The sequence below is a fragment of the Wyeomyia smithii genome, chromosome 3, assembly GCF_029784165.1.
Source record: "Wyeomyia smithii strain HCP4-BCI-WySm-NY-G18 chromosome 3, ASM2978416v1, whole genome shotgun sequence".
NCBI lineage: Eukaryota > Metazoa > Arthropoda > Insecta > Diptera > Culicidae > Wyeomyia > Wyeomyia smithii.
The window spans coordinates 127,327,297-127,342,564 of record NC_073696.1 but is presented as its reverse complement, the minus strand read 5'-3'; the positions used below and the strand labels follow the sequence as shown (position 1 = coordinate 127,342,564).

At 38.2% G+C, this 15,268-nt stretch overlaps 2 protein-coding genes across 5 annotated transcripts; one reads left to right on the top strand and one right to left on the bottom strand.

The window, feature by feature from the left end:
* Window positions 1-5,491: 5,491 nt before the first annotated feature.
* Window positions 5,492-12,272, bottom strand: LOC129730299 (tudor and KH domain-containing protein homolog). 4 transcript variants are annotated; one of them, XM_055689515.1, is made up of 5 exons: window positions 11,931-12,099; window positions 8,462-8,500; window positions 7,937-8,388; window positions 7,089-7,868; window positions 5,492-7,030 (listed from the first exon to the last, which is right to left on the bottom strand). In XM_055689515.1, the coding sequence occupies exons 3-5, from the start codon at window positions 8,373-8,375 to the stop codon at window positions 6,423-6,425; spliced, it is 1,827 nt and encodes a 608-aa protein (XP_055545490.1). In that variant the 5' UTR covers window positions 8,376-8,388; window positions 8,462-8,500; window positions 11,931-12,099; the 3' UTR covers window positions 5,492-6,422. The 4 variants fall into 4 exon arrangements, with proteins under 4 accessions (XP_055545490.1, XP_055545491.1, XP_055545489.1 ...); XM_055689516.1 differs by lacking the exons at window positions 8,462-8,500; window positions 11,931-12,099 and adding an exon at window positions 12,140-12,272; XM_055689514.1 differs by lacking the exon at window positions 8,462-8,500 and having other exon boundaries at window positions 11,975-12,124.
* A 368-nt stretch (window positions 12,273-12,640) lies between these two features.
* LOC129727799 (2-phosphoxylose phosphatase 1) lies at window positions 12,641-14,826 on the top strand. Its single transcript, XM_055685983.1, has 2 exons — window positions 12,641-12,836; window positions 12,900-14,826. Exons 1-2 carry the CDS (start codon window positions 12,743-12,745, stop codon window positions 14,543-14,545), a joined length of 1,740 nt encoding a protein of 579 aa, XP_055541958.1. The 5' UTR covers window positions 12,641-12,742; the 3' UTR covers window positions 14,546-14,826.
* The last annotated feature ends 442 nt before the right edge of the window (window positions 14,827-15,268 follow it).

Sequence of the window (15,268 nt, the reverse complement as noted above, 5' to 3'; positions counted from 1 at the left end):
TTGACTATTTTAACCTCAAATAGACTTATGCTGTTACATAAGCAATTGATTCAATTGCTAGGTTCAGTGTCTAGTTTTTCTTTGCTTTTTGGCGTAAATACTGCTTTAACCAACCATGTTATTTACGAAAAACACATCAACAATAATCATTGCCACATGACACAGAATAAAACAGAAACCTCACGTACACTACATATACTCTGGTAATGTTTTTACTTCTAGTCAAAAATTGAAAACGTATTATACCCAAACGATATACCTAAATACCAAACGATGGAAACTCGTTGGTCTTCAATGCTAAAACCTCCGAAACACGAAAACAACCAGGCCAATTACACTTCACTTCGTTCTTTGGGGAGTTGCCGAATAATGCCTTTTCAACACACGGTGGCGAACCAGCCTTCTTAATAAAGCAATAAAAATAAAATTTCAACATTCATTCAAACTCATCAAGCTCTAGGTACATTATAAATTAACAATATTCCTACCAAACTCACTCAATACCTGAAGGTTACGGTGTTTTTCACATATCTTTACTTACTTCAAGTACATTTTGTATATTGAAGTAGAATACTTCTCTCAGGAAGTTCGGCTACATACGGATGTGAAATAAAAATCTAAAACTGAAAAAAGTGAGAAATATGTCCAATCGGTTAGTTTTCGATGGATTTCCTTCGTTTTTGCAGCAATCGATTAGAAAATCTTCTAAGATTCCTACCAAATGCATGAAATTGCAATTTTATCATTCGAACTATTGTACTATTGAAAATTCTTAAGCCTTGTCAAAACACAAAATTCGACCTCTGATTGGTCGTTATACCGCGCTTTCCTAAGCACGGTCGGCAGAGTTATGGACCTAATAAATTGGAAATGCATCATTTGGCCTATCTAAGTGCTTTATCAGATAATAAACAGACATTTCATCGGATATTAAATTGAACAACTGAAATTTGAAGAACACAAATGAATATTTGATAGGGGTGGGCGAAACGGCTCTTTTCCCTTACTAACACGCAGAGAATCCATCCCCAGGATACCTATAACTCGGTGACGGAATCGTGAAAGGAATCGCAAACACGATCCGGAGGATTCCCACTCACGATTCTTATTTCAAGAATCCTAGAGCCATATACAGGGCATTCCTAAGGATTCTTTTTCAGGAATCCTTTTCAAGGACGCTCAGGAATCCAATGTGAGGAATCCTAGAGAATCTATGCGAATCGTATGTGTTCGTCCGGGTTGCAAGAGCGGCTCTGAACCGCTCACTCACGGTTCTGAACCGACTCATATGAACGGCTCATGGTTCACAATGATTCACGAACGTTGGCAGTTCGTGTTGTCTCGGTAAATTTCGGATTCGCGCGAACCAAACAGTTTTGGTGCGCTCAAAGAACCGTGGTTCTTCTCGTGAGCCGTTCGTTCTTTCGTTTTTTTTAAGAACCGGTTCATATGAACGGCTCGTGAGCCGTTCGCCCATCCCTAATATTTGAAGAGTTAATATTTTCTCGTTTTGCGCTATAATCCAAAGTTAATTATCTTCATCTACATGCATACTCTGACTATTATTACGTGTTTGCGTCGCTTAGTGTTTGGCTACGGTCATGCAGAACGCAAAGAACGGCGCGATGCGATTCGGCAAGACGAAATCTGTTGAAATGTATAGCTCTACTTCGCCCTAAAAAGAGCTGTACATTTCACCACGGTAAGGCGAATCGCATCGCGCCAGCATTCGCGTTCTGCATAACCGTAGCCTTTGTTCCGTTCCCGTTTAATGATGTCGTATTAAATGTGCATATTACGATTCGGCAGCACTTCAACTTCTCATTTGCACAAAATTTAAAAATATTCAATGAACTTCATTCAAAATATCAAACAAAAAGAAATTACAATACTGCCAATGAACGGTCAACGTTTATTTACTAGAAAAAATGACTGACACGCAAGCAGCCGGGTTATCTTTCTTGTAAAAGTATTCTACTTCAACCTTGCGGTCGTGGCTTTGCATACAACCTTCTTGTGTTTTTTTCTCTTGGAAACCTCAACAAATTTGCAATTTGAGTGCAATTTCGAGTGAGATTGTAGCAGAAAAATCCGAACGAGACGAGTTGCTCGCCGAGGCTTCAGCGAAAGGGCCCAATGTTTCATAAAGATACAGCTATTTTTGTTTGCCAGTCGAAAAGTGGAGGGTGCGGAGTGACAGCTTTGCATGAACTACTTGTTTTCCCTTGACTTCAAGGAAAACTGTATTAAAACAAGTTGAAGAGGTTGTATAATTTAATGGTCTCTCTGCTCCAAATGACGTTTACCTCTATAGCCGGCACCGGTAACGACAATGAACAACAGGAGAAGCTATGTGCAGCTGTGCGGTTTCACTTGATGCCGTATACAAAACAAGAATGAAATTGAATTGTTTGGAGGCTGTCTTTTGTATCAAGTTGCACAAAGATATCTTAATTTAGGCAGTGGCTACGAAGAGACTATAGACAAGGGCAAATAGTGCATTCCCCATCTATAGTATAACAGTTCAAATAAGGATTTTCTGCATTTTACGATAGCGTAGATAATTTTACAACTGATTGCTGCAAATAGTAAAACTTGAGCGAAAAATTATGTGATTCAGGCTCACTAGCTCAAAAGTTCTTCGGATAAACTTTGAGGCTTAGCTGAAGTCAGAAAAGGTTAATTGTGTTTGTCAATGCCGTTTATTGACAATTGATTTTTTTTTTCAGCACGGTAAATTTTTTATTTGGTTTTGAATGATTTACACTACCCGTCATAAGTTTGGAATCGCTTTACTGAGTATTGCAACACCCAGTTTGAATATTGCAACACCTCCCGAAAAGTTTAGCATCACCTGGAATAGGCGGATATCTCGTGTTTTTGACAACCTAGAAAGTTGCGGTTTTCAGCAAACTTGTTCAGAAGGTCAAAGGCTACTGTATGGTGGCCAATTCAGTGTGAAATTTTACCGCTAGGTGGCGCTAGTGGGCACACAATTTGTCGTATTTTGAACCTAACTAATCTCACGATTTCAAGTTGCTAGAAATTTACGGTGCTCAGCAAACTTGTTCAGGATGTTGAAACTTCAACTTATCGCGCGAATATTCCTACCCAGAAATTTGCGGACGTCGGCTAGTGCCACCAATTGTGGTCAAGCACGTCAAAACACAGTATAACGCCACATATGTGTTCCGAACTATTCCATTAAGGCTATCTCCATTACAATTCAGTGTCAACACAAATCAAAATCATCCAGTGTTCTAATTAAAATCCGACTTCGACAACTTCGGCAACCACCAGGGCAAGTGTATTTGACTTCGTGTATACATTTCGGGTGTCTACTCGTTGAATGGGGCTTATATGCGCTTTCTCGAACGCACCATGTACTGTAGTGAGAACCACTCGACTTGCATGTAAGGCGACGGCGTCGCGTGTTCGGTCTCCAGCTTGCAGCGGAAAGTAATACGAAATGCCCCCTGTGGTAGTCAAATCCTTCAATATCGGATTAGAGGCAAGTCTATTGCAACTCTTTGTAGCCGAGGTAATCAATTTAGTCGCGATATCGTCAATTTTCCCCTTAGTAAAAAGGGGTGATCAAACCGTCAACATACCAACACAGTCGCCTGCTATATGTTGTAACCTCCTCAAATGAAAGCACTTCTTTAGAATAAACACACACAAACTTACGTATTGTGTGGTGATCAAATTGTTAACATTCAAATTGGTTTCACTTCGTCAAGTGTAAACTATCAGTGTAAACGATGTGATTATTGAGCAAAACTAATTTCGAAACGCTCAAAACTACATACACACTAGCGCTGCGTTGCGGCTGAATTCCGCACTATACTGTCCGCTAATTACAAGCCTTTGACTTCTTGAGTAACTTTGCTGAAAATCGCAACTCCCCAGATGGAGGGATTATTGAGCTAAATAGCGTTCAAAACTTCATACACACTAGCGCTGCCTTGTGGCTGAATTCCGAACTAAACTCTCCTTCAATCACAAGCCCTTGACCTGCTGAGTAACTTTGCTGAAGACCACAGCTCTCTAGGTTTTCAGAATCAAGAGATAGAGTTACATTGATCTGCCGATATCAAGTGATGCTAAACTTTTCGGGGTGTTGCAATATTCAAACTGGGTGTTGCAATACTCAGAAAAGCGATTCCAAACTTATGACGGGTAGTGTACAATGATAATTAAATTCAACATGAGGTGATTTATTTGCAATTATATATGAAAACTTTAATCGCTATACTACTAGCCACACACGCTAGATAGCAATCCACGCACGCTAGCCACATGCTACATAGCAAGCCACACGCTATATAGCAAGCCACGCACGCTAGCCACACACGCTATATAGCAAGCCACACACGCTAAAAACATGCACACACGCGGTACAGACATTCATACACGCTATAAACATACACACACGCTATACAGCTAGCCACGCGCGCTATATAGCAATCCACGCACGCTAGCCACACGCTATATAGCAAGCCACGCACGCCAACCACACACCCTATATAGCTAGCGACACATGCTATAGATTCACATACGTTTTGTGCACACACCCTATATATACGCTGGATGATGGTGACTTCTTCTGGTGGTGCGAGTCTCTTTCAGTTTCCGGTTGTATTCACCCTACGATATCTGAATTGGATTACCGCTGGTGGGGTCCAACTCAGATCGAAGGGAAGCCGAACTGAAAGAGGTAGGAAATGCAGCTAACCACTACCACCGCCGCTGATGCCCGCTGCTGATCCACGTTGCCTTCGCCTACTGCCATCGGTGTTGATGTTCGCTGCTGCTGCCTGCTGCTAGTGAACTGATTTGCTTGATTGATTGATTGATTTCTTTTGAAGGGACTTCAACCCCAAACGGTCATTCGTCTCTACTGATTTGCTTGAGGAGAAACAGTCTCTTACATAGTCCAAAGAGTGCACTCCCGGCTAACTAGGTACTCCATTCTGTCGTCTTTTTCAGGGACAGCCAGCAAGCGGCCAATCAAAAATCGACATTTGTGTTTCGACAATATTCATCAATTTTCAATAGTACAATAGTTCGAACAATCAGATTACAATTTTCTGCATTTGGACGGGTGCTCAAATGATTTTTCAATCTAGATCAAATATCTAGAAGAAACCAGGGTTCAAGAACTTACAGCAGAGCAGATATCTGAACGTATGCCATCGAAAGTTGAAAAAGCAAAATTCAGCGATGGTGTCGCTTTACAAAATGTATCGGGTTGCAGTGCATGATACAACTATCTAAATTGCTAAACCAACCCGTCATAAGAAAGTACATTCAGTTGGCATTATTTACGACCTGTTTAATCATATACTCTTAAAGCTAATTTCTAATATCCAGCCTACAATGTACACCAAAGTCGGTTCCTCATGGTGTCGCGTTACGCTGGAATGTGTCATTTATGTTTTTTTGCGTGAATTAATGACCATTAATAATGGCTTTAACAAAACCACAATCGTATTTTAAAAATTTGTTTTTTATTGCAAACTACGTTTTTAATAAAATCAAATATATAATTTTGTTCAGAAGTGGCACCTTCGTTTGCAGCATCATGTGGCACTAGACAACGAGAAAACAGTTGGTTCTATCAATCAAATATGCCTTCCAATTGGGTGTTGCCATCTATTCACACACAATCACTATGATCTAAAACAGCATGTGACTAACACAAATATCATTTCTTAACATGTATCGATCAACCTTAGGTATAGTCTTAATTTGTTAATGTATCAAAAAGTAACTACATATTTACAAAAAAACATATAGTGCAATACTGTAATTTTTACAGTTGATTCGTCCAGGGATATAGGAAGACTTGAGTTATATGAAATTTCAGGGGACCTTTACTTATAGATGGTTTTAAAATCAATTTATTCTACACCGCCAATCGGGTTTATATACATTCAGAAGAAGTCAAGAGGAAAAGTTGAAGACATACAATTTTTTATTGCGCCGTTATCTATGCGTGTTATCGAGAAGTAAAAGAATTAACGAGTTTTTATCAAGATCATGTTCTTAAAACGCTTTATCTGACGAGTATAGAACTATGTATTGAGTTGTAAGCATAACGCATTTAAAAAAATAAAAAATTAAAAATATAATAGAATATAAAAGAAACAACGATCGTTAAATAGCCATCATGAATTCCTCGTTTCTATTGTTGATGTCTTTTTATCTTACGCATAGATTTCAGCTGCACCGTTTATAGTGAAAGGTCTCCTTGACAGATGAGATTATTAAAAATAGATAACTAATATTCTTACCACTGACGTACAACATAAATTATGGATTCTATGAATCGTGATCACGACGTAGCCATCGCGATTAGGTTTAGATAGACTTTAACATAAAAAAATCTAAGTAACATTTCGTGAAATATCTTCAAACTTTCAGAGTTCATCACATGTATATACTCCATTGTTGGTTGAATTTATGCCATTCGTACTGCTAGTATGGTTGGTTTCAGATTCGTTTGCAGCTGTTTGATTGATTTGATTGATACCCCTGATATTTTTACTGGTACGACCACAGATTTTTTCTGTGTGAACAATACTATTTACGTTATTATTTAAATTAACATTGACATCTAGGGTGGAAATTTCTGGACCATGTGCTCCAAGTATTGCTATTGAATTAGCCTCTTCGTTGGCACTTTCTTGCAACGCCTTTCTGCTGGTATTGATGGTTGAAATTATTGATGAAAAAGAACTCGAAGTGGAAGCGGAGGAAACATCATTAAGTCTTTCGGAACTGGTTGTTCGAGAACCTCCATCAAGTCGTAGGACATGACTACTGCTTAGATCACCAAATTTTCTCGTGGGTTTGGCGTGACCTTCGTTGATCAGTTCTAATGCAATGTTTATATCCGTACCATCTATTCTGGTATCATACAGTTCCACACCCGGTATTGGTGATCCTTCGCGTCCTTCACGGTTACCGCGATGACCTTTATTTTGATAAGTGGCTACACGCGATAAGAGCTTTCTCCATTGAGCAACTGAAATTAAAAGAAATAATAGCTTGTTATTTTTATTTCACTAAATTGAAATTACTACCGTGAGTAAGCTCCTCGAATCTACTGATGGCAGATGGTTCCCATTCTTCTTCCCCGGTGGGCGAAGTAACAGAGTTATTGGCTTCAACGTGCGCCAAAAAACATTCGATTGCTTGAAAGCGCAGCGCCAGGAAATCTGGACGAAGCTCATACACTTCTCTTGGTTGTATATACTGATTGTCTCCATAATCGACGAAGTACAAATCTAATACAACTTCGCTTGGTTTGTATTCATTCGGTAAAATAGCAACAATTTCAGCCCGGTACCATTTGCTATCAGCGTTGAATTCCGCAGCAACAATTTGACCGAGGTACGGTTTACGAATCATATGTAACTCACGGTTTTCTGGTTGGTTATAATATTCAGTCATTGATTCGACTAGTATATCAAGCTCGGCAGACTGTGGTCCTACTAACTGCAAAAAGAACCGGCTGGGAGAAACTATGGCAGACACAAAAACCTCCAGTTGACCGGAAGAATTGGTCGTTTTGAGTTTTTCAACGGTTGGCGGCACAACTTCTCGGGGTACAGGTGTTGCTGTGAGGCTGCTTGGAGGAGTTCGGATGCGAGGTTCTCGTCGAATATCCAGATGTTCCTGGCTCTTGCGGAAGTCAGTATCATCTTTCACTTTTTGTTCTATCAGTGACTTCGCAGTGGTTATTTGACTCTGTGTTCCGGTGATCATGACACGACGGCTTTCACCTGGTGTCCTCGAACCTTCGATCCATACTTTTGCCATTGACTTGCGGCAGATTTCCTGCAAAGCATCACCACATCGTCCTATAATAGTTAAAAGAACATTAAGTTTCAATTGTTGATCTATTAAAAACGTTTATTTAAAAAAATACCCAAAATTCGACCGCAGGCGGATTGTGGTACAACAATTTCCTCTGTAAGTATAATTTGTCGCGAAGCTTCCTTCAAAATTAAGTGCTCGGCCTCTCGTACTCCAGACTCGGTTCCGCGAATTCTACAAATCTGAAATAGTTCATCCTTCTCGTGAAAACTGATTTCCGTTTTAGTGCAGTTTTGGATGTGCGAAATGGAGCAGTTTTTTCGCCCGATTATAAGAGGCACAATATTTTTAGATAACGTCAATTCGATAACTGAAAAATCTTCCTTGCTTATCATTCGAACTAATTTGGCAATTTTAGACAATCCATTTCCATCGGACGCATCTTCGGATCGGTCATCTTTCTTTTTTAAAAACGTGTAAATGCAGGCGGCACCAACACTGAGCACTGATAATCCTAAGATTATAGGAACTGTAGCGTGGGATTTGATCATTTTCGTATCGGTTCTGTTTTGACATGGGAAAGTTTAAAAAAGTTATCAACATTTGGTGCTGTTTGAAGTGAGTTAGTCGTTAATACTTGGTGCTGTATGAAGTGACTAGTCGGGTTACATTATTACTAAAGAAAAGGTAAAAATATTTGAATTTACTAGTTTTTAGATGTTTTGCACGTCGTAATGAAAATGTTCCTGTGATTGGGTTTTGTAATGTTTACTGGGGAAAGGCCACAATTCAGCCCTAAAAAATGGCGCAGTAAATTGGCCTTGAAAACAGAGCTTATGTTGGGTAACCTCCCAAAAACTCCTGAGTAACGACTGTAAACAAGTTGATCAATCTACATTGTTACCCGACAAGAACAATACGAAGAACAACCAATCAAAAATATTATAAAATTGTAACTCCAGTTGTTATTTATATTAGCCATTGTTATGAATGTGATATGTGAAATAGATTTTATAGTAATTAAGCATTGGTTTGTTACTTATAACAAGTTTTCACACATTTTTTATAATAAATTCAACTGGGTACGTTTTTGATAGCTTATGAGCTTATTTGACTGCGAATGAGACCAAGTTTATATTCAATGCGATAAAAGTTCAGATATAAAATTATCTTTTGTTATTTTACTTGTATGATGCAGTGGCGTACTTAATTCGGACATGTTCCGAACATGCCGGAAAGGATTGAAATGTTAACAAATATGGTGGAAGGAATAGTAGAGGTAAAATTTCGAAATAACAATAAAAAACAACAACAACAAAACTTCTCATAATCGAGTTTAAAATTCCGGAGTTTCGAGATCCCGGATAGTCGAATCCGACCTGCCCAATCAACAATTGAAACATAACAAAACAATAAATTGTGACCATTTGTTGCACTAATGAAATTCCGAGGTTTCAAGAAACTTTTTTTGTTACTGCGATGCAATTGTAAAGATACAAGAAACAACTAAAGTTGCATCGCTGCTTCAAAAATCTTCACACCAACAACGTAATTCGCGACGTTGGATTTGTTGTTGAAACGTGTAAACGGCATTTGAGAACCTAACCTTCACTGAATAGATCTAGTGGGTGGAGCATATAGGTTGCCAACGTGATGCTTGCGAGATACAAAAAACAAACACACAAAAATACTTCTAAAAGTTGCTGTCATGTTCTGAAGCCATGTAACAGCAACTTTTGCTCGATTGTTCGCCTTATATTTGTTTTTGAGATGAGGTTATTTACTGCGTTGTAACTTTTGGGTACCTGGACTAGAAGTCGTTCAAAAAGTGTGGGTCTCTAGAACTCTCTGAATTGAAGAAGCAAAATTAAAACTGATATTGACCATTAGCATGATAAGGGAAGCATTATTTAAAACTGAGTCATGAACTTGCAAGTGTTTCTACAGCAAATGACGTAAATAGTACAAACGAGAAAAGTAAATAGAAATTGATAACTGGAGTTGAATCCCCAAATTTCTGGAAATAATCAAAGATAAATCGCTATACAGACAATCTCTTTCCATTCTGACCATTGGCCATTTTACAATCTTACCACAACGCCATGAAGTTTTTATTGCGCCCTAGTTCCTGCTACGATGCATCTTCGTAGCTGAAATTTTACCATGCCGCATTTACCATATTGTTATCAAATTCCATGCATTAGTTCATACACATTGCGGTTTCATTCTTGAAACTTGTGTTGAAACAACGAAAATGTTGCAATTGGCTCCACCTCCTGCGCTTTTTTTGTCATTGTATAAGAAACTGAGATGTAACTGCAACTTAATTTCGCATAAGAATTTGTTGCTGTGATGCACAAAATTCATGAGCGAAATAATTTTTGCTGCTTGGGTGTATATGTATTTTATCAATTCAAGTGTATTACATCCGTATAATGTCCGTTCGACAAAAAGCACGAATTTATGTTCGATAGCGTTATTTTATGTTACATAATATTAATATACTGTACATATTCTACCTTTGTTTGACAAAATAAACAAATGAATAAATAACAGTAATGTGTTACCCCTTGCCAATGGCTAGAATGTAAAGTACAGGCTGGTAAAATCTAAGAGTTGTGGAGCATAGCTGATTTCGCTACCGAAAACTTATGCTTTGACGTGGGACTACGTCTTTCTTCACGATACTGGGTTACATTCTGTGAAAACAGAAATGAGTATATAACGTTTCGGGTTCAGATAGACCAGATAAATTTATCATTCCATTCATTTGTGCACTAAGGCACATATCCTCATACTTTTTTTGCTTCAATTTTGAATTCGCTTTGAACTAAAAATAATGCTCAGATTCGAAAACTCTCAATGCATTAGAATTGAATTTAATTCTCTGCAATTTTCTCTTTTGTACAGATTTCATGTTTTTCTATGAATTCGTTTGATGGACCATTGCACTGAATTTTTAACCTCACTTTTTGGCAGATAGTGGAACCTTTGTTTACGTTTTGTACTCAGTGCTTTTTTTCTGGTGGAGCAATCGTGTGCGTAATGAAAATAGAAAATACAGCTTAATTCACAATTGCTCTTGGCGAACGGCACCTCCAAACACAGCATTTAAAATGCATTTTGGTCACAATTGAAAATTATTACTAAAATCAAGAACTAAGTCCGAAAGATAAACAAAGGCACCACTTCCAATTAAACTCAGATTTAAAAAAAAATTTCTTTGCGCATTTTTTACGCAGATTTAGAAATTTACGCAGATTCTGAGTTCATACTGTTTTTTACGCACTGCGCATCCCCCGCGTAAAAAGCGACTTTTGTGTATAAAGATTGTTTTTATTATAATGTTTAGAACTGATTCTTGAGTTGAGCTCCAACTCTTGCATACGATAAGCCTCAAATGTATAATCACATCAGGTTTCAATTTTCAATTTTATTATCAAAATATTAGAACTTCCATATCAAACTACTTTCTCAGTAGTGTATGTTAAGATATCAGATCGTTCGTGTTGAGATTACTTGATCAATTAGCGGTATAAAATATTCTGTCGTTTGTTGACCTTGGCGAATATGTAATTTTAAGAGCTTTAAATTTAGATTCATGACATAAGCAACGCCGCAAATTTCACCAGCCATTGGCATCGTCAAAATTTAAAAGAATGTAGTGAATGGAACGGTGGATGATTGTTTCGCACCCGTAAAAAAATCATTCAACTACATGCAAAATATACATTTGATAGTCCACTAATCTCAATCAGAGAAAACACCGTTTTATTATCGATTTTCCGCTTTCTTCACGACTATTACAGTTGTGGATATCAAACTATATAATCTCATTAGTCCCATTATCCTACGTCTAGCTTATCTTATGAATCTGGCACTTGTTTATGAAGCGCTTTCAACCTCTCTTAACTCTTGCGATTTCGATGACGGTACCCTTTGTGCTTGACCATGAAATTTCATTCGTTTTGAAGTTTGCACAGAGCACAATCTACGATACTAAAATCAACTTTTGCAACGCATATCTTTGAAATAATCAATAATTTTCTGATGTAGCCCAACTAGATATTCAAGAGCAAATTGAAATAATTTATATGCATAAATACTTCGTGTCGTAAATAATAAGCACTGGTCTCGAAAGTTTTCGCACTTTTTATTACGTGATTACATTGCGACTATACTTCTTTCACTGTCAGCCGCTCTCGTGGTAGATGCACACATGCCAATAACCCGACCTATGCTTATACACAAATACAGCACACTGTCAAGCCGTGCTGAACAGATTCGAAAGAGTTGGCAAGAAAAACATTGGTACCGGTTAAATTCTCGTCAAGGGTTAACTTGCCGAAGGTAAATCCAAGCCACGCTGTGACCAAAGTATACACTTCAGTTTAGAGAACACCAGAACTGCGCTGGTTTTGTTTATATTGGGCTTGCTTCCATTTTCATCATATGTAAGTGACAGTTCATGTTAGAGCTTGCGCTGCTGTCGGCACACTCATAACGATATCGGTCAAGCCTGTCTAGAGTGGTATCTATAAATGAGGCCTCAACGAATTTTCATTTTTTCCTGCATATTATACAACTAATTTATTACTATTTTATTTCTTCACCCACTTCGAATGGCACAAGGTTATCATCAATTATTTATATGAAGCAGTGTCGTAATTCATAGAGAGTCCTTTAGACACAGCACAAAAGAAACAAGGTATAAAAGCGACGCGTAGCCATCTGGTGGTGAGCATTTGAAGCCAAAACTGCGCGCAGGTGGAATCTGCGCTTTTCCCCTGCAAGGATGTTCTTTTTTCCATTTTCCTCAGCGCTGGCCAAAGGACGAAGGGAAAACGTCAAAACGAGCTGATTATTTTTCTAGGCAACAACTTTTCACGAAGCCAATTTGGTTACGGAATTTGCTAAAATGTTACTTAAAGACATTGCTCGGTTTTCACTACAACATCGCACGCTTTACTGTTATTTAATTTTAAGCATTTGGATATTCTTGCTAATTGCAGGTAATGTGTCTGCATAGCATCTTGTGTGAATTCATTATTTATTGATTTGTTACTTCGTTATAGGAATGTATAAATATATTGGTTCAATCGAGAATAGCAATAATGCGCTTAGTTCGAAAAATTTTCTGTACAAGAAGCAACATCTGTTTCTGGATAAACAAGATTTTGAAAGAACAAAAAAGATTGACATTGATGTATGCAATCATCCTCTTACCATCGGAATAGGAGAGGAAGGTGGTGTGTTGGATGGATGGTCGCTGCAGGGTGTGCTGCTTCTCATACGCCATGGTGACCGTGGTCCGATGACACATGTACGTGGCATAGACTCTATCGACTGTAGTCACGAGGGTGATAGCGAACTAACAAAATACCACCACTATCTTACAAACAGTAGCTCTACAACAACTGCAGGGCATTGGATGAAAACTGGCCCATTTCACAGTTTTCCGTTGCTTCCGTCCAGTTCGAAGGCATGTTTGTTGGGGCAGTTAACGCAAAAAGGAATTGCTCAGCTATTGCGAGTTGGTGATGTCATCCGTCAAGCATATGCCCACTCCTTATCATTATATGCTCGAACTTCAATCCAAACCAGAACTACACCGTTCAATTCTTCCGACACAAACGGACCTACTACTTATAGTGCAGAAGATATCGTTATCTTTTCGACCCGCTATCGCAGAACGTTTCAATCTGCTATGGCTCTCATGTTTAGCATAGTACAACCAGAAAAATGGCAATCGTTGCAGATTCAAGAAAGTCACAGCTTATCTTTCTGCTTCACTGACTGTGCGTGTCCCCAAGCAGATAATTTAAAGAAGCAACTGGATAGAGATAGCAAATTATCTTTAGAAACCCATCCGGCAATCGGAGCCATTGTCCAGTGGATGGGAGCAACCGTTCTTCAAAATCAACCAACTGCTGGTCAATCCAGTCCACTGGAAGTGCGTGATGCTATACTATCTCACATCTGTCATGATGCTCCACTGCCGTGTCGGAAAATATCACTCGGCATCCATGAGAAACGCAATTCACCTAGTAGCAGCACTCAAGATCCGCAAGACGTTATTAATATTGATCAAGATGACAGCGCTATTATCTTCGCTAATCATCAGAGCCAGCCGGTTAACACCGAAGATCCAGATGATGTATATCCTACTGGTGAACAGGAGCCTGAGATTGAAGGATGTGTGGAAAAAAGTTACGTGGCCGCCCTAATGTCTTATACGCAATGGGCTGGCTTACGCGAATGGAAGAGCGTTAAAATGCACCAACAAGGATTGCTCCGAGCCTATGGATTCTTGCGTAATATAGTTGGTTACATGTTAAAAATGATTTCCGGGGATAAGGTCAAATTTGTGCTATATTCTGGTCATGATAAAACTATGGAGTTTCTCATGACGGCTCTTGGACTGTCAATTGACAACCCTTTCATTCCTTATGCATCAAGAATGGCTTTCGAAGTGTATAAGAGTGATAAGGATACGCAGTATTATTTTCGCTTACTCCACAACGGAAAAGATGTGACAAATGCTATTGGAGTATGCGAGGGCGGTAAAAGTTTGAGCGTTGCTCGTGGCATCAGAGGAGATCGGGCTAACCTTTGTCCGATTGAAAATATTATACGGTTTCTTCACGACGACTATTTTCGTCCCCTGAATGCTACCAACTTCAAGGATGCATGCGCAGCACAAAAGGAACCATATTTTTAATCACATTACTTATTTGAAAGTTGTTCACCGTTCATACTTGTGTTCTATCTGTGATAAATGTGTAAATGCAAATATACCTAATTTATTTAATCTTACTTTTTTAATAGTAAGCATCTTAAAAATGTTCGAGTCGATCGAATGCTATGACAAAAATATGAAATCATATCAATTTAACAATTCTCAATATACCTAAAGATATACCTGTGTTTACAATTATTTTTAGATTATCGACTTTTTGATACGTTACTCGAAAATAAAAAAGAAGAACAGTAGAGATAGTATGTTTTCCATTTTTTAAATATTTTTTTTGTTCACAGTCAACATGCGTCAAAAGCTTCTTTTACCTAAGTAACTAAAAGTAACACTGTGATGGTGAAATGAAAAAGCAAATGATTCAGATTTATTTGACATTGCATCATTTCATCATAAAAAGCTAAAACTATTAAGGAATTTAAAGTTATAGCTTCGTCAAAAGAGCATCGAGTTGTATTTATTGTTTGTGTTGTGTTTTGTTTTTCTATGTTAGCGTATTGCTTATTGAATTTAACATATATTTTTAGTAATTCTTTTGACGTTGACTAACGTCTATATCGAAGTTAGGCCCCTGAATTTGAAAATCTAGTAATTCAACCAGGGAAAACCAGAAAAAAGTGGTCAGGTTTTGAGCGCTTATTTTGCAGTCATCTATAATCAGGTTTTCGAGGTTTTGGCATCAATCGATCA